Genomic DNA, 23,135 nt, shown 5'->3' with positions numbered 1-23,135 from the left:
TTCAGCTCTTCCTCTACCCAACCTTGGGGTTTGGGTTTCCTGGGGTACCTACAATGAAACTCGCTCTGCAACCTTGGTACATGTATGTTTCCTGTGCTCTCCCATGAATTCTCTTCTGGTCCATACCCCTTCCAGGACACAAAATACTGCACCCTCTACCTCTCCTGCCAGAGTCTAGTAGCTCGTCCACCTCGTATTCAGGTTCACCCTCCACCAATATCGGCAAGGGTGGTGGTTCCTTCTTCTCCTGATACGGGTGTCTCAGCATCAGTGGAGATAGAAGCAACCGATGGAACACCAGATGCATCTTCATTGACTCAGATAGGCGTAGCTTGAACAACACAGGGTTGATTTGTTCCACCACTTCAAAGGCCCCACCCTTTGCGGTTCCAGCTTACGGCACCATCCCTTGCTCGGCCAGTCTTTTGTGGACAACCATACTTGGTCCCCCACCCTTATCTCCTTGCCCACCTGCCTGTGTTTATCTGCTTCCGCCTTGTACTGAGCCTTCGCCCTTTCTAGGTGATCCTGCAAAATACTGTGCAGCACTTCCATTTCTTCTGCATACTGTTCTGCTGCTGGCACTGTGAGGTTGTCCCCCTGCCCTGGAAACATCCGTGGGTGTCTCCCTTGACAAGCAAAAAATGGTGTTTGTTGTGTCGATGAGTGTATTGCGTTATTGTAAGCGAATTCAGCCAGTGCCAAGTTGTCTACCCAGTCATCTTGTTGGTAATTCACATAACATCATAGATCCTGCTGCAATGTGGCCTTCGCCCTCTCTGACACTGTTTGTCTGTGGGTGTTTAGCTGACAAGAGGCATATTTCCACCTTCAGCGGTTACATCAGTTTTCTCCAAAACTGGGCTGTGAATTGTATTCCGCTATCTGACACAATCTTCCATGGTAGTCCAAACTTCCTTGGTAGTCCATGCTTGGCGGGGGGTTGGACTCGATGACCCTTGTGGTCTCTTCCAACTCTATGATTCTATGATTCTATGATCCATGCAGTTCGAACACATGTTCCACGAAGAGTTGCGCTGTCTCGTGTGCCGAGGGTAGTTTATCGGAGGGTACAAAATGTGCCATCTTTGAAAAAAGATCCACCACAACCCAGATCACTGTCTGTTTCTGCGACTCTCGCAAGTCGGTGATGAAATCCATGGCAATGGTTTCCCTCCTGGTCGATCGTTCGGGAGCATCAAAACCTTCCTTGTGCCTGAACATCACAGCGACTGATGGCAACAGACATCAGCACACTTAGGAATCTGCAGAGTCTTCACAGCCTGTGTAACAGAACCAGCAACTCAGCATTTTGGCTAATCTACTTTATTTACATATAAAACACTCGGAGCATTCTGACTTAGCTCCTTCCTTTTTCTCATCAGACAGCAAAGAGAGAGAACAAAGGATAATAGTCCTACTTCACGGAACACAGTAACACAAACATCCTGTCTCTGTCATTTCCCACTCTGTGGAATGAAAACATACACCGTCATGTGATAGACAACAATCCCATGACTGCAGACACGGGGAATGAATCTCCAATAGGTAGTGGTTGTAGTAGGCCTGCTGGGGTCTCGCGGGGCCTCTGCCCGTTGACAGGTGTTACACGCCCATACATACTCCTTGACCTCCTCTTGTATCCTTGGCCGCCAGAAGTCTCGCATTACTAGGCATTCTGTCTTCCATTGCCCAAAATGGCCTGCCATCGTACTATCGTGGCATTGTCTGAGTACCTTGGCTCAGAGTTCCCCTTCTGGGACGTAGAGGGCTCCCCCTCTGTACAGCAACCCTCCTCTCTGTGAAATCCTTTGCATCACTCCCCCATTTTGTATCACCTCTTTCTTCTGAGCAAACCCATCTTCCCCCATTGGCTTCAGAAACTTGGCCATCATCGCTGCCAGTCACAGTTGCTCAGGATTGAGGATCAGTCTCTGTTCCGGCACGGTTTCAGTTCCGAAGTATTTTGGCTTCCTGGACCATGCATCTGCTCCCTGGTTCTGTGACCCCAACACACCCAATTTCCTTCAGTTCTTCTTCATTTGTTCCTGAGGCTCAAATCTCTTTTTGCCTCCATTGCAGATTGTGATGAATTGCAGATCGAGAACAAGGATGACCACGACAAAATCCCCAGAGAGGAGAAGCCACGTAAGAATTTGGAGTGTGGAGAGAGCTCCCATTCCAGTTCCCAACAAAGAAATCTCAATGGAAAGAAACACTATCAGTGCATGGAATGTGGAAAGAGCTTCAGTCAGAGCTCTGATCTCAATTCCCACCAAAAAATTCATACTGGGGAGAAACCCTTTCAGTGCATGGAATGTGGAAAGAGCTTCAGTCAGAGCTCCTCTCTCACTTCCCATCAAAGACTTCATACAGGGGAGAAACCCTATCAGTGTGCAGAATGTGGAAAGAGCTTCAGTCAGAGCTCCAATCTCACTTCCCATCAAAGAATTCATACAGGGGAGAAACCCTATCAGTGCATGGAATGTGGAAAGAGCTTCAGTCAGAGCTCCTCTCTCACTTCCCATCACAGAATTCATACAGGGGGAAAACCCTATCAGTGTGCAGAATGTGGAAAGAGCTTCAGTCACAGCTCCAATCTCACTTCCCATCAAAGAATGCATACAGGGGAGAAACCCTATCAGTGTGCAGAATGTGGAAAGAGCTTCAGTCAGAGCTCCTCTCTCACTTCCCATCAAAGACTTCATACAGGGGAGAAACCCTATCAGTGTGCAGAATGTGGAAAGAGCTTCAGGAAGAGCTCCGAACTCACTTCCCATCAAAGAATTCATACAGGGGAGAAACCCTATCAGTGCATGGAATGTGGAAAGAGCTTCAGTCAGAGCTCCGCTCTCACTTCCCATCACAGAATTCATACAGGGGGAAAACCCTATCAGTGTGCAGAATGTGGAAAGAGCTTCAGTCACAGCTCCAATCTCACTTCCCATCAAAGAATGCATACAGGGGAGAAACCCTATCAGTGTGCAGAATGTGGAAAGAGCTTCAGTCAGAGCTTCGCTCTTACTTCCCATCAAAGAATTCATACAGGGGAGAAACCCTATCAGTGTGGGGAATGTGGAAAGAGCTTCCGTATGAGCTGCCATCTCACTTCCCATCAAAGAATTCATACAGGGGAGAAACCTTATGAGTGCATGGAATGTGGGAAGAGCTTCAGTCACAGCTCCAATCTCACTTCCCATCAGAGAATTCATACAGGCGAGAAACCCTATCAGTGCATGGAATGTGGAAAGAGCTTCAGTCAGAGCTCCGATCTCAATTCCCATAAAAAAATTCATACTGGGGAGAAACCATATCAGTGCATGGAATGTGGAAAGAGCTTCAGTATGAAGACCTCTCTCACTTCCCATCAGAGAATTCATACAGGGGAGAAACCATATCAGTGCTTTGAATGTGGAAAGAGCTTCAGGCAGAGCTCCTCTCTCACTTCCCATCAAAGAATTCATACAGGGGAAAAACCCTATCAGTGCATGGAATGTGGAAAGAGCTTCAGTCAGAGTAATGATCTTACTTCCCATCAAAGAATTCATACAGGGGAGAAACCCTATCAGTGTGCAGAATGTGGAAAGAGCTTCAGTCACAGCCCCTATCTCACTTCCCATCAAAGAATGCATACAGGGGAGAAACCCTATCAGTGTGTGGAATGTGGAAAGAGCTTTACTCGGAGGTACTCTCTCACTTGCCATCAAAGAGTTCATATTGGGGAGACATCCTTCATTATATAGCTTTAGGAGACAAGGAAATCTGCACTTTTTAAAAATGTGGTGAGAAGAGGGTTACATATGTGTATTTTGTATTTTTATATTGTGTTTTTGTTTTATGTTGTAACCGCCCTGACACGTGGCAACAGGAGTCAATCTTTAGACGCTGAGGGTTTTTTGCGCCCCCATAAAACATTTGAGGGGGCCACCACCCAAGTTAGTAGGCATTGCCATTCTAATGGCCTGCATGCATCATGTGTTTGATTGTGCAAGGCAGACCTTACCTGTCCCACCACCAATATTTTATTCAATTCAGCACCACTGGGTCAAGTATTATACAAATTAAACAAAGACATAAATCGCCCTCCTTTGCACATGTTCCAGCTTGTCAATATCCTTATTTATAATCATTTTTAAAATTTATGTACCCTTCGTCTGAAGATTTCACAATATAAACATACAGGATGAAAGCATGGCTTTCTCAAAAACAAGTCCAGCCAGATAAATCTCTCCTCCCCTTTTTATGGATGGAGTTACAAACTTTGTTGATCTGTGAGGAAGCCGGTAAAATGTGGGCTGAATGAGGAAACTGTTAACTGGATTTGACTGACCGAACCCAAACAGTCCTCCTTCATGGTTCCTCATCATCCTGGGGTGCTGCAGGGTTCTGTCCTGGGCCCATTGTTGTTCAACGTCTTTATAAATGACTTGGATGAAGGAGCTGAGGGGATGCTCATCACATTTGCAGATGACACCAAATGGGGAGCGGAGGCCAATGTTGCAGAAGGCCGAATCAGATCAAGGGCAGGAATAGTACCACTTTATTTTGCCTTGGTCAGACCCCACCTTGAATACTGTGTTCAATTCTGGGCACCACAAGTTAAGTATCTTAAATATTGGTTGCCTGGAGAAATCAAGGTGGGGGAACACAATCCGTATTCCTTGAGTGCAGCTCATTTATAAAGTTGGTTTTATTCCAAGAAAAGAACAGATTACCAGGAGCTCTTCTCCCGCAAGCTGGTCGCCATTAGCCTGGAGAAGAGGAGGTTAAGGGGTGATATGATAGCCATGTTCAAATATATAAAAGGATGTCACATAGAGGAGGGAGAAAGGTTGTTTTCTGCTGCTCCAGAGAAGCGGACACGGAGCAATGGATACAAACTACAAGAAAGAAGATTCCACCTAAACATTAGGAAGAACTTCCTGACAGTAAGAGCTGTTCGACAGTGGAATTTGCTGCCAAGGAGTGTGGTGGAGTCTCCTTCTTTGGAGGTCTTTAAGCAGAGGCTTGACAACCATATGTCAGGAGTGCTCTGATGGTGTTTCCTGCTTGGCAGGGGGTTGGACTCGATGACCCTTGTGGTCTCTTCCAACTCTATGATTCTATGATTCTATGATTCTATGATTACGATGATGACTCATCTAAGTTCTCAGTGTCACGTTTCACCCTACAAATGCAACATGGGAGGAAACTTCTCTTCGTACTCTGTGACAAATTGTGTCCTTTTTCCTGTAACCCCCCTACGCTCTTGAATACTCGAAGGCTGGCCACCCATGTCTGAGTTCTGTGGAGTTCGGCCTTTCACCTACATTCTGGGAGAGTGTTTCCATGATAACCCCCCTCCTTTTGCTCTGGGCCATCTTCCAACCCTGGCAGCTGCTTGGACTCTGACAGAGGTTTTGAAAACAAATGAAATTAGACAGAAGTGGGAATTTCCTGAAGGTATTTCCTTCACCTACAAAGATAGAAGAAAGATAGAAGAAAGACTTTTAAATCCCCAGAATTTGGAAAATTTTGGCGGAAATACAAAATAGACAAAATAGGCTTGGGACCTTTTAACATAACAATAATCCAAGTTTATGCACCAACTACTGGTGCTGAAGAAACTGAAATTGACCAATTCTATGAAGACTTACAACACCTTATAGAAGTGACACCAAAGAAGGATGTTCTTCTCATTATAGGGGATTGGAATGCTAAAGTAGGGAATCAAGAGATAAAGGGAACAACTGGCAAATTTGGTCTTGGAATTCAAAACGAAGCAGGGCAAAGGCTAATAGAGTTCTGTCAAGAGAACAAGCTGGTCATCACAAACACTCTTTTCCAACAACACAAAAGACGACTCTACACATGGACATCACCAGATGGGCAGCATCGAAATCAGATTGATTATATTCTCTGCAGCCAAAGATGGAGAAGCTCTATACAGTCAGCAAAAACAAGACCTGGAGCTGACTGTGGCTCAGATCATCAGCTTCTTATAGCAAAATTCAAGCTTAAACTGAAGAAAGTAGGAAAAACCACTGGGCCGGTAAGATACAATGTGAACCAAATCCCTTATGAATACACAGTGGAAGTGAGGAACAGGTTTAAGGATTTAGATTTGCTGGACAGAGTGCCTGAAGAACTATGGATGGAGGCTCGAAACATTATACAGGAGGCAGCAACGAAAACCATCCCAATGAAAAGGAAATGCAAGAAAGCAAAGTGGCTGTCCAATGAGGCCTTACAAATAGCGGGGGAGAGAAGGCAAGCAAAATGCGAGGGAGATAGATACAGGAAATTGAATGCAGAATTCCAAAAAATGGCAAGGAGAGACAAGAAGGCCTTCTTAAACGAGCAATGCAAAGAAATAGAGGAAAACAACAGAATGGGAAGAACCAGAGATCTGTTCAAGAAAATTGGATATGAAAGGAAGATTTCATTCAAAGATTACCATAATAAAGGACAAAAGTGGTAAGGACCTAACAGAAGCAGAAGACATCAAGAAGAGGTGGCAAGAATACACAGAGGAACTATACCAGAAAGATATGGATGTCTCGTACACCCCAGGTAGTGTGGTTGCTGACCTTGAGCCAGACATCCTGGAGAGTGAAGTCAAATGGGCCTTAGAAAGCATTACAAATAACAAGGCCAGTGGAAGTGATGGTATTCCAGCTGAACTATTTAAAATTTTAAAAGATGATGCTGTTAAGGTGCTACACTCAATATGCCAGCAAGTTTGGAAAACTCAGCAGTGGCCAGAGGATTGGAGAAGGTCAGTCTACATCCCAATCCCAAAGAAGGGCAGTGCTAAAGAATGCTCCAACTACCGCACAATTGCACTCATTTCACACGCTAGCAAGGTTATGCTTAAAATTCTTCAAGGAAGGCTCAAGCAGTATGTGGACCGAGAACTCCCAGAAGTGCAAGCTGGATTTAGAAGAGGCAGAGGAACCAGAGACCAAATTACAAATATGCGCTGGATTATGGAGAAAGCTAGAGAGTTCCAGAAAGACATCTACTTCTGCTTCATTGACTATGCAAAAGCCTTTGACTGTGTCGACCACAGCAAACTATGGCAAGTTCTTAAAGAAATGGGAGTGCCTGATCACCTCATCTGTCTCCTGAGAAATCTCTATGTGGGACAAGAAGCTACAGTTAGAACTGGATATGGAACAACTGATTGGTTCAAAATTGGGAAAGGAGTACGACAAGGCTGTATTTTGTCTCCCTGCTTATTTAACTTATATGCAGAATTCATCATGCGAAAGGCTGGGCTGGATGAATCGCTAGCCGGAATTAAGATTGCTGGAAGAAATATCAACAACCTCAGATATGCAGATGACACAACCTTGATGGCAGAAAGTGAGGAGGAATTAAAAAACCTTTTATTGAGGGTGAAAGAGGAGAGCGCAAAATATGGTCTGAAGCTCAACATCAAAAAAACGAAGATCATGGCCACTGGTCCCATCACCTCCTGGCAAATAGAAGGGGAGGAAATGGAGGCAGTGAGAGATTTTACTTTCTTGGGCTCCATGATCACTGCAGATGGTGACAGCCATGAAATTAAGAGACGCCTGCTTCTTGGGAGGAAAGCAATGACAAACCTAGACAGCATTTTAAAAAGTAGAGACATCACCTTACCAACAAAGGTCCGTATAGTTAAAGCTATGGTTTTCCCAGTAGTGATGTATGGAAGTGAGAGCTGGACCATAAAGAAGGCTGATCGCCGAAGAATTGACGCTTTTGAATTATGGTGCTGGAGGAAACTCTTGAGAGTCCCATGGACTGCAAGAGGATCAAATGCATCCATTCTTAAGGAAATCAGCCCTGAGTGCTCACTGGAAGGACAGATCCTGAAGCTGAGGCTCCAATACTTTGGCCACCTCATGAGAAGAGAAGACTCCCTGGAAAAGACCCTGATGTTGGGAAAGATGGAGGGCACAAGGAGAAGGGGACGACAGAGGACGAGATGGTTAGACAGTGTTCTTGAAGCTACAAACATGAATCTGACCAAACTGCGGGTGGCAGTGGAAGACAGGAGGGCCTGGCGTGCTCTGGTCCATGGGGTCACGAAGAGTCGGACACGACGGAATGACTAAACAACAACAACAACAAGGCTTGGGAGGGGGTACAGCTCAAGAAAGAGAAGAAAGTGAACAAGGACAGGGAAAGTCCAGGAGGATAAGAAAAGAAGCAGAGTTTCCCACAACTATATTATTGTACTTAATTGCAGTTCCGTATTTGATGTTGATATTTGATGTTGATATTTGAGTTTGTGTCTAATAAAGATTAATGAATTTGAACATTATATCGTGGAACATCAACGGTTTGAACAATAAGGTAAAAAGGAATAAAAGTGAGCGAATCTTAAAAAAGAAAAATTGGGACATCATTGGTCTCCATGAAACACATATAGCTAAGAAACATGACAGAGTTTTCATAGATAAGAAATTAGGAACAGAATACATAGCTTCAGATGTTTCCAAAAAGAGAGGAATATATATATATAAACCAAAAGAGATGCAAAAATACCACTTAAAGATGACAAATGAAGAATATTAGGAATACAATTGACAAAAGGCAGAGAAGAAATAATTTTGGTGGGGGTATACGCACCAAGTGGAAATAAAACAAACTTCAAGAAAAAAAAAACCCTTGAAGATAAGCTATTAGAATACAGTAATGACAGTATGATCATCATGGGAGACTTCAACGGAGTAACATCCCTGGCTCTAGATAGAATGGAGAGAGACATAACATCATGAAAAGGGAAGTTCCCAATAACATTTAATCAATTGGTAGAAGATCTGAACTTAAAAGATGCTTGGAGAGAGAAACAGATAAGGGACAGACAATATACCTTCTATGCATATGCTAAAAAATCAGATGCAATCCAGACTTCAAATAATGTAATACCTTTTCGAAGAAAAGTTGAGATCCTCCCGAAAATGATATCAGACCATAATCTGGTAATGATGGAACTAAAATATAATAAAATTAAAAACAGAAGTTGGAGGTTGAATGGAAGATTATTAAATGATGAGAAAATATTAGCGGCTAAACAAATTTATTGATAGGAATTTATGCTCCAAATGAAAAATAAATGAGAATTTTATAAAAAGTTGGAGAATGATTTAATGGAATTTGCAGATCTAGAAATGATTTTGATGGGCGATCTGAACAGAGTGATGTCATTGGAAATGGACAGAACAATTAGGAAAAAGGATACTAAGGAGGGCAGACTTCCAAAAACTTTCTTTGAATTGGTTGACAATTTCAATTTGATAGATATTTGGAGAACCAAACATTGGTTAGATAGAGAATTCACATTTCATTCTGATGTATACGAAAGCAGTTCAAGAATCCATACGATATGGGTGCCTAAAGAATTAGAATTGAAGGTAAGAAAAATACAGATACAGTGGTAACTCAGGTTAAGTATTTGATTCATTCCTGAGGTCCGTTCTTAACCTGAAACTGTTCTTAACCTGAAGCACCGCTTTAGCTAATGGGGCCTCGTGCTGCTGCCGCGCCGCCGGAGCACGATTTCTGTTCTCATCCTGAAGCAAAGTTCTTAACCTGAAGCACTATTTCTGTGTTAGCGGAGTCTATAACCTGAAGCGTATGTAACCCGAGGTACCACTGTATTGCCTTCTTTGATAGGGCTTGTGTACATCCATCTCCTCCCTCTGGGGGTCCACTGAGGTTTGCAAACTGGTCGTTCGGGGGGGGGGGCAAGCACAAAGGATTGCATCATCTCTCTGCTTGGCTCAGAGCCAGCTGCCTCCCGACTTCTGCTGGGTGTTAATGATCGCTGCAGCAGGAGCCGAGTGCCTGGCATGGATGAGGCCTCATTCTGGCCTTCTGCTCCACTGAGCAAATGTGACAAAGGTCGGGGCTCCTTGGGGGGGGGCATAGAATTTCCCCCAAATCACAGACTCATCAGAGGGTTGCCCCACAGGCCTAGACTGGAGCCACTCTGGCCCTCATCCAGCGGGCTTGGGCACGACCCTGCTGACTAGTGCAGAGGTGGCCGCCTTCAACGGGACATTCTGGGATCCAAAGAGAAGCTGGGATCGGCTGCTGGGATCCAGCCTGTCCCACTTTGAACAGGACAGTCGTGGGCTATCCATTCTGGCCCTCTGCTCCCCTGAGCAAATGCAATAGAAGCCGAGGCTCCGGGGTGGATGGTGGGGAGAGTAGAGTTGAAAGGGAGCCCCAGGGTTCTGTAGTCTAAGGTTACCAATTTTTTTTTCAAAGAATCCGGGGAGACTTCTTTTTTCTTTTTCTTTTTTGAAAAGGGGGGAGGGAGTTATTTTTTAAAAGTTATTTTAATTTTTTCCCAGAAGTAGTGTCTTCTCTTCTGTGATCTCCTCTGTCACACGGTCTTCCTCTGGGCCCTGGCCTGCTGTCTTGTAACGCTAGCTGCCGTGGGGTAGGCTGCTCGGGTCTGGACTGTCTCCGCCACATGTCCTTGCCCTCCTGGTACGCTCCTACCTGTCCTTGGTGGTGGCGGCTGTGGCATGGCAAGGTTGGGGCTCCCCTCTTTTTTCTCCTTCCTCTTTCTCTCTCTTCTCCTTTCCACCTTCTCCCTGCCTTGGCTCCGGGGTTTTTTTAAAAAAATAATATTTATTAAAAGTTTAATAGTTACAGAAAAAAGTGGGGGGGGGGGAACAATAAAAAAATGAACAAACAATACATCAAAAAGAAAAAGAAAAAAAGCCCTTTTCCCTGCAAGCTCTTCCTCTGGTTTCTGGCCAAGGGAGGGAGATGCTCAGAGTGTTATGTATTGAAGTTCTCACTCTGGCCACCAGGAGTATCATGTACAGTGGTACCTCAGGTTAAGAACCTAATTCATTCCGGAAACTGTTCTTAACCTGAAGCACCACTTTAGCTAATGCGGCCTCCTGCTGCCGCTGCGCCGGCAGAGCACGATTTTTGTTCTCATCCTGAAGCAAAGTTCTTAATCCAAGGTACTTTTTCTGGGTTGGCGGAGTCTGTAACCTGAGGCGTCTGCAACCTGAAGCGTTTGTAACCCGAGGTATCACTGTATATAGTTTTCACTCAGGTCCACGTCAGTTACTTTAGGAGGGAAACCCTGGGTTGTTGTTGCGACAATGTTGACAGCCTATAAAAGCTGGCCGGCTGAGCTGGTTACTGTTCAGTTCTGTTCCAACTTACAAATAAAGAGCTGCTTTGGAAAAATCGCTGCATCGTCCACCCACTATTGAACACAGAGCCCAGCCAAGAGCCAAAATCCCACCCCCCCCCCAATAAAGCACCCCTTGCCAGAGGCAGAGCCAGGGGGAAGCTGCCCCTTAGAGCCATTCAGAATGATAGAAATTAATAGAAATCAGAGTTCTGCCCTGGCTAAGCGAGTGTGCAATGGGGAGGGGGGGCTGAGCTGGGGGACTCGGCCCTGCAAGGGTTAAAGGGAACCGAGCTGCCTTCCTAGAGAGGACAGGATGAGGTTTCCGGCTTCCCAGGCAGCAAGGCTCTTCTTCTTCCCTAGTCTTCCCGCCTCTTCGTCTCGCCAGGCCTCCTGTCCTTCCCAGGGAGGCTTCTCAGCTCAGAGAGGATGGAGAGAGCGAGAGAGGGCTGAGCTGGGGGACTCGGCCTTGCAAGGGTTAAGGGAGCCGAGCTGCCTTCCTAGAGAGGACTGGAAGCAAGGGGGGGCAGGTCCTCCAGAGCCAAGGCCCCTCCCTCCCCAGTCCTTTCCTGCTTCGGTGTCTCCCCTGCAAGGGCTGCCTCGCTGCCCCCTCCTGGGATCTGGTGAGTCTCCTCTCTCCCCCCCCCCCAGAGGGTGCAGTTTGGGAGACGGGGGGGGGGGGGGAGGTCCCAGGGCTGCAGCAGGGGAGGGGGCCTGGGGGGCCTGATCTGCTCCTGCGGGGGGGGGGACCCCAAGTCAGGGAGGAGAGGGTCCTGCCAGGGAGGGGCCGGGTCTGCCACGCTCTCCTTCCTGCAGAGCAGAGGATCCCAAACTCAGTTGGCCTTTCAGAAAAACAATGTCTCCCCCGACATCTCCTTCCTCAAACAAAGGAGTCCCTGGGACTTTAACTCAGTGTGACGTCGCTCAGCATCACTGCAGAACAGAGGAAACCTCTGCAAATGGTTTTCCAAAGCTGGAGGAGGAGGCGGACTAGACACCCCACCCCCCAAAAAAGGTGGGAGAGGAAGGCCAGGAATAAAGAGAGGGATTCCAGCCCATAGTCTGGCTGCTGCATTGGGGACCAGTTTCCCAGTGTCTCCCAGGGCAGCTCCCCACGGAGGCCAGTGCAGCAATCCCCTCGCACTCAGAGCAGGGCATCCCAGGACCACATCCTCTCTGTCCCAAAGGGGTTGTTGCTGGCAAAGCAGCCGGAAATGGGCGCTGCTACTCACTGAGCCTCCAGGGACCTCGGCATCAATGGCTGTGCGTGTGTTCAGCCATCTAAGAGAATAATAATGTCCAGATACATTCCTGGCCCTCAGAGCAAAGAAAAAGGGACCCCACCCCAGGAGTCTGTCTGGAGAGCAGCAGAGAGACCAAGTGCAAGAAAGGAGATAGAAGCAGGGGAGTGGGGGTGGGGGGAGAAGAACTCCTGAGGACCCCCAGGTGAGGACCCCTACTAGAGCCAGGCATCCATTTCCCACAAGATACAAATGACTCCCTTATCAGTCAGTTCCAAATTCATGCATTTACTTTACGAAAGCATTTAATATTTGATGGATTACTGTATTTTAATATTTTGTTGGAAGCCTCCCAGAGTGGCTGGAGAAGCCCAGCCAGGTGGGTGGGGTATAAATAATAATAATAATAATAATGATAATGATAATAATAATAATAGTTGTTGTTAATTGAATTGATATACCACCCTTCATCAAAAGAAAACATAGAACTCATAAAAGGTACAGTGGTACCTCGGGTTACATACGCTTCAGGTTACAGACTCTGCTAACCCAGAAATAGTACCTCGGGTTAAGAACTTTGCTTCAGGATGAGAACAGAAATCATGCTCCGGCGGCACGGCAGCAGCAGGAGGCCCCATTAGCTAAAGTGTGCTTCAGGTTAAGAACAGTTTCAGGTTAAGAACGGACCTCCAGAACAAATTAAGTACTTAACCTGAGGTACCACTGTATACAAATGATAGGTAAAGGTTCCCCTGCCCGTACGGGCCAGTCGTGTCCGACTCTAGGGTTGTGCGCCCATCTTGCTTAAGAGGCCGGGGGCCAGCGCTGTCCGAGGACACTTCCGGGTCACGTGGCCAGCGTGACGGAGCTGCTCTGGCGAGCCAGCACCAGCGCAGCACACGGAAACGCCATTTACCTTCCCGCTATAAAGCGGTACCTATTTATCTACTTGCACTTTGACATGTTTTCGAACTGCTAGGTGGGCAGGAGCTGGGACCGAACGACGGGAGCTCACCCCGCCGCGGGGATTTGAACCACTGACCATGCAACCGGCAAGTCCTAGGCACTGAGGTTTTAAAGTAAAGGTAAAGGTACCCCTGCCCGTACGGGCCAGTCTTGACAGACTCTGGGGTTGTGCGCCCATCTCACTCAAGAGGCCAGGGGCCAGCGCTGTCCGGAGACACTTCCGGGTCACGTGGCCAGCGTGACATCACTGCTCTGGCAAGCCAGAGCCGCACACGGAAACGCCGTTTACCTTCCCGCTAGTAAGCGGTCCCTATTTATCTACTTGCACCCGAGAGTGCTTTCAAACTGCTAGGTTGGCAGGCGCTGGGACCGAACAACGGGAGCGCACCCCGCCGCGGGGATTCGAACCGCCGACCTTTCGATCGGCAAGCTCTAGGCGCTGAGGCTTTAGAATAACGTTGAAAGGCTAGTGAAATATGGGGAACCAAGAGCATCTGCTTGGCATGCAGTATTATTATTATTATTATTATTATTATTATTATTATTTACTGGAAGGCAGGAGCAACCAGGCTAATTCACATCACATAAATCCCTTCCGTTGCCTCCACATTTTGCATTGAAATCTTCCTTCTAGTAGGGCTAGAGTATGGTTACCAGATATTTTTCAATGAATCCAGGGACACCCCCCCCCCCAAGCTGAGTAGCAACAGGGAGTCAGTAGTGGGGATGGTGAGGCAAAAGACCTTGGCTCCCTCTCCTTCCGCCAGAAGCCCCCCTCCCTGCTCGTCTCTCAGAGCCAGGAGACGTCTGACAATGGAGGAGCAAAGGCAGGCTGCACACTGGCGCACTGTTCAATTGCTTGCAAGAATGGTCAGGGTTGGCCCTGTCCTTAAGAAATCCACTTGCAGCAGATGAATGTCCGTAATTAAAACACAGAATAAAAGAATTCCATTAAAGCGTTGAAATAAGCATCCAGAATTAAAATGTGCAGCAAAGCCATCCTATTGAAACAGCGCAGCAATTAAGAGGAAGGAAATAACAGAGCATTGTGTAGCAGATCATATTTCTTCTGTCTCAGAGGAGGACATTTGCCTTTTTCTTTTAGGGTCCAGTGTGATTTGAAGACGTTTCTGTTTGTTTCACGGACGAGGAGTGGGCGTTGCTGGATCCTGACCAGAGAGCTCTGCATAAGGAGGTCATGGAGGAGAATCGGGGGATCGTGGCCTCTCTTGGTAAGGCTCCCTGTGGGATCGTCCTATCTGCCTGGAAATTCAAAAAATACCTCTATGTAACAAACCTCATACATTTCCACAGAGCTCAACAACGCCCCCTACAATGACTGGGAACCTAACACCCCCACAATAAACCTTGAACAGTAAATTACTGTTTTTTCTTATATATATAATTTTAAAAATTATTTTCCATTTAATATTGTACATTTGTGTCATCATTATCCGCTATACCACCCTGGCTCTTTAGAGCCTCAACTTCCTTCCCTGCTGCCTCATGGCTTTCAAAATTAACCTTTATATCATTGCAATTTGTACATTTTCCAATTCCTATTACACTCATTACAGAATGGCTCAAAATTTAAATATAGAAAGGTAGAAAATTTCTCATTACAAGTCTTCAGACAACCCTGCAAGTGATGTTAATTGCTTACAATAATCTTTCAGATATTGTATAAATTTACTCCAACCCTTTTGGAATCCTTAATCGTGCTGGTTTTGAATTTTTCCTGTCAGTGTCACCAGATTTGCAAAGTCCATCATTTTCATATGCCAATCTTCTAACAGAAATTCTCACCATGTCAATTAATACTTTAGCTTTAATTCCGGCCTTACAACGCCTTCCCATGGAGTGAAGCAAGTGTTTTAGTTCTGCAGCTGTAATAATACGAAACCAAGATCCAATTATTGCCTCTGTTGATTGAGCTTTATTGCTGGGTTGCTTCTGACTTACAAGTTTCTTTAGTCGGCTCCAAAGATTTTCAATTTGGTTAAGGTGTGGGCTATTCCCAGGCCATTCCAGCAGTGGAATATGATTCTCTTGAAACCACCTTTTGCACACAGCAGCAACAAGACATGGAGGTGAATCCTGTTGAAATAGAAAACAAACAAATAAATAGAAAGGTTCAGTATCTGGGAAAAGCAGAACATGCAGAACGCTTCAGTTTGGGCACAAGTATTTCATTTATTTATTTTGGGGCATTTTCATTCCTTTGATGACACAAATTCTTCCCACACCTTTTGCTCGCATATTTCATGCCATCAGTACCAAGCAAGGAGATTTGGGTCTCATCGCTCCAAAGAACACTGTCCCATTGTTCCGCTGTCCAGTTACCATGGCTTTTAGCCCAGTTTAATCTTTTCCACCTTTGCTTGAGAAATAATGGCTTTTTCCTTAGAATTCTAGCATTTAGACTAGTCCTTGCGCTCAAATTCACATTACATTGCCCCATGTCATCTTGTAAACACCCAGATGATTTTCTTCTGTCACGTGGGCGCAGTCTCTCCATTCTTCGATCATCACTTGCTGTTGTGCACCTTTTCCTGCCTTTACCAGTCTGATTTTGTAGTAACTGAGTCCCCTTATACCTCTTCAAATATATAGAAAGGCCAGCTTTGGTTGTTTCCCCCAATCTTGTTTCTAATTTCTTCATAATTGTAGCCTTGCTCACTTAATAGTACTAATTTACATGGCTTTCTGGGTGACCAGTCAAGTCTTTGTGCCATTTTTAAAATTTTATTATGTCTGCAAACTCACTAAATGAAATAAGACAAAAAAACCCAACCAACGTGATCACAGAACACACTGACAAAATCACTGAAATCACATAACACACTGACAAAAGTCAACCTAAGCAAGTTGTGCTTGCTTTTTCTGGTTATTTGACCATAACTTTTAATAAAATACTGTGGCAGCCGCAAGACGCAAACACGTACAGTCAATTAAAAGTTGGTTTTATTCCAGAAAAAACATGCCTCTCTGCCCCCATGACTTATGGCTACCCTGATGATGACTCAACTAAATCCTCAGCTTTGTTCCTCTTCCTCCGGAAACAACTCGTGAAAACGAATCTCTTCTGTCGCTTCTGTGATGTCAATTTCCCCTTTTCTTGTACCGCTCCTCTCCCGCATTCCTTCAGGCTGAGAGGCTTGGAAACTGGCTCAGACAAACTATTATCTGATAACTCCTGTATTTATCTGGGCTGTGACCTCCCCCCTGTACTTTCCTCTGTTCTTCCCATAACAATCCTCCCTTTTCCCTCTGGGCCTCATTCCTCCTCATTGTCCTCCCAATAACTGCACCCCGGTTGCTGCTCGTCTGCTTCTTCCTCCCACTCGGGCTCATTCTCCCCTTCTTCTTCCCATTTCAGCTCTTCCTCTACACAACCTTGGGGTTTGGGTTTCCTGGGGTACCTACGGTGAAACTCGCTCTGCAACCTTGGTACATGTATGTCTCCTGTGCTCTCCCATGAATTCTCTTCTGGTCCATACCCCTCCCAGGACACAAAATACTGCACCCCTACCTCTCCTGCCAGAGTCTAGTAGCTCGTCCACCTCGTATTCAGGTTCACCCTCCACCAATATTGGCAAGGGTGGTGTTGGGTGTAGTGAAGGGTTAACCTTCTGTGCCTCGAGACTGAGGGGACGGGCTTACGAGGGAAGTAAGCCAGGATGTGACGAAAGCAGCTTGGAATGCTGTGAGCTTAGTGGAAATTGAAAGCAGCTTGTTGCGTAGTTGCGTAGCTGCAAGCAGAGGGAGACAATGCAGCTTGAATCAGATGGATATTGGACTTTGTAAATACATTACTTTTGTGACAATAAAGAGACTTTAGGACAGAAGAAACGTTTTGGGGACTGCTCTTTCGATCACACGCCTGCTGTGCAACTTTGCTAATTGCTTTACGACCTGCAGAGGCTCCCAGGGGAAAGTGTGCTGGACTCCGAACAATAAAGCAATAAATCTACCGAAGAGGTTATTGGAACAGGTTATGGGTCAACGCGAAGCGTGTGAGAAAGGGCTTTGAAGCTTTATTTGCTAAACGTCAGTTTGATCGACAGCCAAGACTTCAGAGGGCAGATCGGAGGAGGCTGACGGAACTGAGAGAGCCACGTCGCCAGGAATGCCCAGTTTGGCTGCAGAGTGAGTACAATCGGCTGCTCTTGCTACAGGCCAAAAGGAGGGAGGCAATGGCTCAGCTGGATGGACATGGCTTTGAGTTTAAACTACCATGTCAGAAACTAGATAGCCAAAATTGGCTGCAGTGGAGCTTTCAAGTGGAGCTTTTCCTAGTGGGGGAGCAGCTGTGGGACGTAATCCAGCCACCACAAAACGCAGCTGGGAAAGCAGAGGCTGAAAGGGCTGCAGAGCAAAGTGAAGTTGAGAAGCGTGTGCTTGCTTTTTTGGCTGAAAATGTGGATGCTGATCTAGTGCCTGTTGTCCTGGATGCAAAAAGGCCAGGGGCCGCTTGGCTAGCACTCCGAGAGGCTTGTGGAGCTGGGGTGGGAAGCAAGGGCCGAGACGTGGCTGCATCCGAAAGGGAGAGGCAAGATGGCGCCGGCCACATTCTTGAGAGCCGATACACAGCTGGGGGGAGCTGGGAGCCCCCACGGGGGGGGGCGAAGGGACTGTTGCTGTTGCTGGCAATGCTGCTGGTGCTTTTGCTGAGCCTGGGAGCTGTATGGACGCTGCAACGTGTCTGTGTGAGGAGCCTGGAGAGAGGCCAAGTGTTGGGAGCCCTTTACCCACCAGAGGGGGTGCAGGAAAACGTCCTGGGGGCCCCGTGAGCAGTGGAGGGGCAGTGAGCAGTGAAAGCTCAGAGACGCCTCTTTCTCCAAAAGCTGCCAAGAGTTGCTTACGCCAAGAGCTGAAGCCTAGCCGTGCTGGAGGCTTCAAGGCCAGCCACCTGCAGCAAGTAGAGATAAGAGCTGTGGAGTTGTGTGGGAACACCGAGACAAGTCCAGTCTCCATGGTAACTGAGAGAGTTGCATCTACAGAAGCTGTGACGGTCGTGGGCAAGTCTTCCTGTGGGGGGGAGGCTGTTGCCGTGACAACCAGAGAGAACATCTGCAGAAGCCCCAAGGAGGGGGGTAGCGAGAAGATTGTTGCCATGGCGACCCAGGAATGTCAACAACAAAACTTTCTCACCGTAATAATTGACTCAGGAGCAACCAATACGCTAGTGCCATCTAGCAGTCTGTTAAGGAATTGCAGGACAGTAAAAACTGAGAAGTTTGTTACGATCGCGGATGGAAGCAGAAAAAGACTAACAGAGATAGGTTTTTTCTTCTGTCCCTTTCTTAAGCATGAAGTCAAAGCTTTTGCGATGCCCGGTTTAACTAATTGTTTGTTAAGTGTGAATGATTTACTCGTTGCTGGTTTTCAAATTTCTTTTGCAGGAACCAGATGTGAATTTTCCAAGGATGGGAAACACGTGTACACAGTGCAGTCTAAAGACAATTTGTTTGCTGTAAATGTGCCTTTTTCCACAGGAGAGGATGACACCAAAGATGTAAAGGGGCAATGTGTGAATGTAGCGCCCCACCATGGTTGTTCGCATATTTGGCACAGGCACTTTGCCCATTTGAATTGGGGGCATCTTCAGAAAGCACCAGAGCTGACACAAGGGTGCAAATTTAGAGGTTGAGACAGATTTTTAGATTGCAATACATGTAAACAGGCGAAAATTGTGACATGCTCCTATCCAAAGTCAGAGAGACAGACCACACAACCCTTTGAATTAATTCATGCAGATTTGTGAGGCCCCATGTCTGTTGAGTCACTGGGAGGGTCAAGGTTCTCTCTGCTTTTGATTGATGATTTTTCAAGATCTGCTTGGACCTTTGCCCTTAAAACGAAAGGGGAGGCACCTAAAATGATCAGGGATTGGATCACCGCAGTTGAGGTAACTTTTTCCACCAAAGTTCGTGGTTTTCAAAGTGACAGAGGTTCAGAATTCACTGGTTCTGCTTTACAGGATTTCTTTAGGGAGAAGGGGATTAGCCACAGATTGACCGCTCCTTACTCTCCGCAACAGAATGGGGTCGCAGAGAGACGGAACAGGACGGTGCAGGAAGCTGTGTCTGCGATCCTGTGGGACGCAGGGCTACCCAAAAAGTATTGGTCTAAACACTTAGACATTCGCTTTCGGAATGTGTGCCAGAGTGTTCAGGAGGGATTAGTTGCGCTGAAGTATTGTCCCTCTGCCAAGAACCTAGCTGATGGGTTCACAAAGCCACTCTCCTTCCAGAGACATGGAGAGTTTTGCGAAGGTCTGGCTTTGGGACGACCAAGGGTCGATTCTCCCCTCAGGCGCGAGGCAAGATGGGGTGTTGGGTGTAGTGAAGGGTTAACCTTCTGTGCCTTGAGACTGAGGGGAAGGGCTTACAAGGGAAGTAAGCCAGGATGTGACGAAAGCAGCTTGGAATGCTGTGAGCTGTGTGGAAATCGAAAGCAGCTTGTTGCGTAGTTGCGTAGCTGCAAGCAGAGGGAGAAAATGTAGCTTGAATCAGATGGATATTGGACTTTGTAAATACATTACTTTTGTGACAATAAAGAGACTTTAGGACAGAAGAAACGTTTTGGGGACTGCTCTTTCGATCACACGCCTGCTGTGCAACTTTGCTAATTGCTTTATGACCTGCAGAAGCTCGTAGGGGGAAGCATGCTGGACGCCGAACAATAAAGCAATAAATCTACCGAAGAGGTTATTGGAACAGGTGGTGGTTCCTTCCTCTCCTGATACTGGTGTCTCAGTGTCAGTGGAGATAGAAGCAACCGATGGAACACCAGATGCATCTTCATTGACTCAGATAGGCGTAGCTTGAACGACACAGGGTTGATTTGTTCCACCACTTCAAGGGCCCCACCCTTTGCGGTTCCAGCTTACGGCACCATCCCTTGCTCGGCCAGTCTTTTGTGGACAACCATACTTGGTCCCCCACCCTTATCTCCTTGCCCACTTGCCTGTGTTTATCTGCTTCCGCCTTGTACTGAGTCTTCGCCCTTTCTAGGTGGTCCCGCAAAATACTGTGCAGCGCTTCCATTTCTTCTGCATACTGTTCTGCTGCTGGCACTGTGAGGTTGTCCCCCTGCCCTGGAAACATCCGTGGGTGTCTCCCTTGACAAGCAAAAAATGGCATTTGTTGTGTCGATGAGTGCACTGTGTTATTGTAAGCGAATTCAGCCAGTGCCAAGATGTCTACCCAGTCATCTTGTTGGTGATTCACATAACATCGTAGATACTGCTGCACTGTAGCCTTCGTCCTCTCTGACACTCTGTTCATCTGTGGGTGTCTAGCTGACAAGAGGCATATTTCCACCTTCAGCGGTTACATCAGTTTTCTCCAAAACTGGGCTGTGAATTGTATTCCGCTATCTGACACAATCTTCCATGGTAGTCCATGCAGTTCAAACACATGTTCAACGAAGAGTTGCGCTGTCTCGTGTGCCGAGGGTAGTTTCTCGGAGGGTACAAAATGTGCCATCTTTGAAAAAAGATCCACCACAACCCAGATCACTGTTTCTGCGACTCTCGCAAGTCGGTGATGGAATCCATGGCAATGGTTTCCCTCCTGGTCGATCGTTCCGGAGCATCAAAACCTTTCTTGTGCCTGAACATCACAGCGACTGATGGCAACAGACATCAGCACACTTAGGGATCTGCAGAGTCTTCACAGCCTGTGTAACAGAACCAGCAACTCAGCATTTTGGCTAATCTACTTTATTTACATATAAAACACTCGGAGCATTCTGACTTAGCTCCTTCCTCTTTCTCATCAGACAGCAAAGAGAGAGAACAAAGGACAATAGTCCTACTTCACGGAACACAGTAACACAAACATCCTGTCTCCGTCACTTACCACTCTGTGGAATGAAAACATACACCGTCATGTGATAGACAACAATCCCATGACTGCAGACACGGGGAATGAATCTCCAATAGGTAGTGGTTGTAGTAGGCCTGCTGGGGTCTCGCGGGGCCTCTGCCCGTTGTCAGGTGTTACATGCCCATACATACTCCTTGACCTCCTCTTGCATCCTTGGCCGCCAGAAGTCTCGCATTACTAGGCATTCTGTCTTCCATTGCCCAAAATGGCCTGCCATCGTACTATCGTGGCATTGTCTGAGTACCTTGGCTCAGAGTTCCCCTTCTGGGACGTAGAGGGCTCCCCCTCTGTACAGCAACCCTCCTCTCTGTGAAATCCTTTGCATCACTCCCCCATTTTGTATCACCTCTTTCTTCTTCTGAGCAAACCCATCTTCCCCCGTTGGCTTCAGGCAATACCAATGAGACGGAAACATGGAAGGTGCCTAAAGAAGCCAGGGTGGCTATCTAAAGAACTTTTAACTGAGTTAAGATTAAAAAAGGATGTGTACAAAAAATGGAAAAGGGGGGAAACCACCAAAGAGGAATTCAAACAAATAGCCAGCACGTGTAGACACAAAGTCAGAAAAGCTAAAGCACAGAATGAACTCAGGCTTGCTAGAGAGGTTAAAAGCAACAAAAAAGGCTTCTATGGGTATGTTCGTAGCAAAAGGAAGAACAAAGAAACAGTGGGGTCACTCAGAGGAGAAGATGGTGAAATGCAAACAGGGGACACAGAAAGGGCTGAACTCCTCAATACCTTCTTTGCCTCAGTCTTCTCCGATAAAGAAAACAATGCCCGACCTGAAGAATTTGGAGGAAATGATTCAGCAGAGGAAACACAGCCCAGAATAACTAAGGAGATAGTACAAGAATACTTGGCTAGTTTAGATGTATTCAAGTCTCAAGGGCCAGATGAACTGCATCCAAGAGTATTAAAAGAACTGGCAGATGTGATCTCAGAACCACTGGCAGTCATCTTTGAGAATTCCTGGAGAACAGGCGAAGTCCCGGCGGACTGGAGGAGGGCAAATGTTGTCCCTATTTTCAAAAAGGGGAAAAGAGAGGACCCAAATAATTACCGCCCAGTCAGTCTAACATCAATACCAGGGAAGATTCTGGAGCAGATCATTAAGCAAACAATCTGTGAGCACCTAGAAAGGAATGCTGTGATCACCAATAGTCAGCATGGATTTCTGAAAAATAAGTCATGTCAGACTAACCTGATCTCATTTTTTGACAGAATTACAAGCCTGGTAGATGAAGGGAACGCAGTGGATGTAGTCTACCTTGATTTCAGCAAGGCATTTGACAAGGTGCCCCATGATATTCTTGTAAAGAAGCTGGTAAAATGCGGTCTTGACTATGCTACCACTCAGTGGATTTGTAACTGGCTGACTGACCGGACCCAAAGGGTGCTCATCAATGGTTCCTCTTCATCCTGGAGAAGAGTGACTAGTGGGGTGCCACAGGGTTCTGTCTTGGGCCCGGTCTTATTCAACATCTTTATCAACGACTTGGATGATGGACTCAAGGGCATCCTGATCAAATTTGCAGATGACACCAAACTGGGAGGGGTGGCTAACACCCCAGAAGACAGGATCACACTTCAAAACGACCTTGACAGATTAGAGAACTGGGCCAAAACAAACAAGATGAATTTTAACAGGGAGAAATGTAAAGTATTGCACTTGGGCAAAAAAAATGAGAGGCACAAATACAAGATGGGTGACACCTGGCTTGAGAGCAGTACATGTGAAAAGGATCTAGGAGTCTTGGTTGACCACAAACTTAACATGAGCCAACAGTGTGACGCGGCAGCTAAAAAAGCCAATGCAATTCTGGGCTGCATCAATAGGAGTATAGCATCTAGATCAAGGGAAGTTATAGTGCCACTGTATTCTGCTCTGGTCAGACCTCA

At 46.5% G+C, this 23,135-nt stretch overlaps 2 protein-coding genes across 5 annotated transcripts in view; both read left to right on the top strand.

The window, feature by feature from the left end:
- The window catches only part of LOC310676856 (uncharacterized protein), a gene marked incomplete at its 5' end in the record, with an annotated part of 37,141 nt that extends 32,871 nt beyond the window's left edge, over nt 1-4,270 (top strand). Inside the window, one exon of the mRNA XM_083439033.1 lies at nt 2,083-4,270. Within this exon, the coding sequence (XP_083295159.1) occupies nt 2,083-3,743 (1,661 nt within the window). The 3' untranslated portion in view covers nt 3,744-4,270. The remainder of the gene's footprint in view (nt 1-2,082) is intronic.
- Nucleotides 1-23,135, top strand: part of LOC310675644 (uncharacterized protein) — a 66,542-nt gene that overhangs the window by 30,303 nt on the left and 13,104 nt on the right. The window contains exons 1-2 of one of the 4 annotated variants that reach the window (XM_083436618.1): nt 11,453-11,788; nt 14,399-14,573. In XM_083436618.1, the coding sequence (XP_083292744.1) occupies nt 14,540-14,573 (34 nt within the window). In that variant the 5' untranslated portion in view covers nt 11,453-11,788; nt 14,399-14,539. Of the gene's footprint in view, nt 1-11,452; nt 11,789-14,398; nt 14,574-23,135 lie in introns of those variants that run through there. The other 3 variants (XM_083436617.1, XM_083436619.1, XM_083436616.1) reach the window with 3 other exon arrangements.

The sequence above is a fragment of the Podarcis tiliguerta genome (assembly GCF_965153285.1).
Source record: "Podarcis tiliguerta genome assembly, chromosome: 4".
NCBI classification, from domain to species: Eukaryota; Metazoa; Chordata; class Lepidosauria; order Squamata; family Lacertidae; genus Podarcis; species Podarcis tiliguerta.
This window is presented reverse-complemented; position numbering and strand designations above follow the sequence as displayed.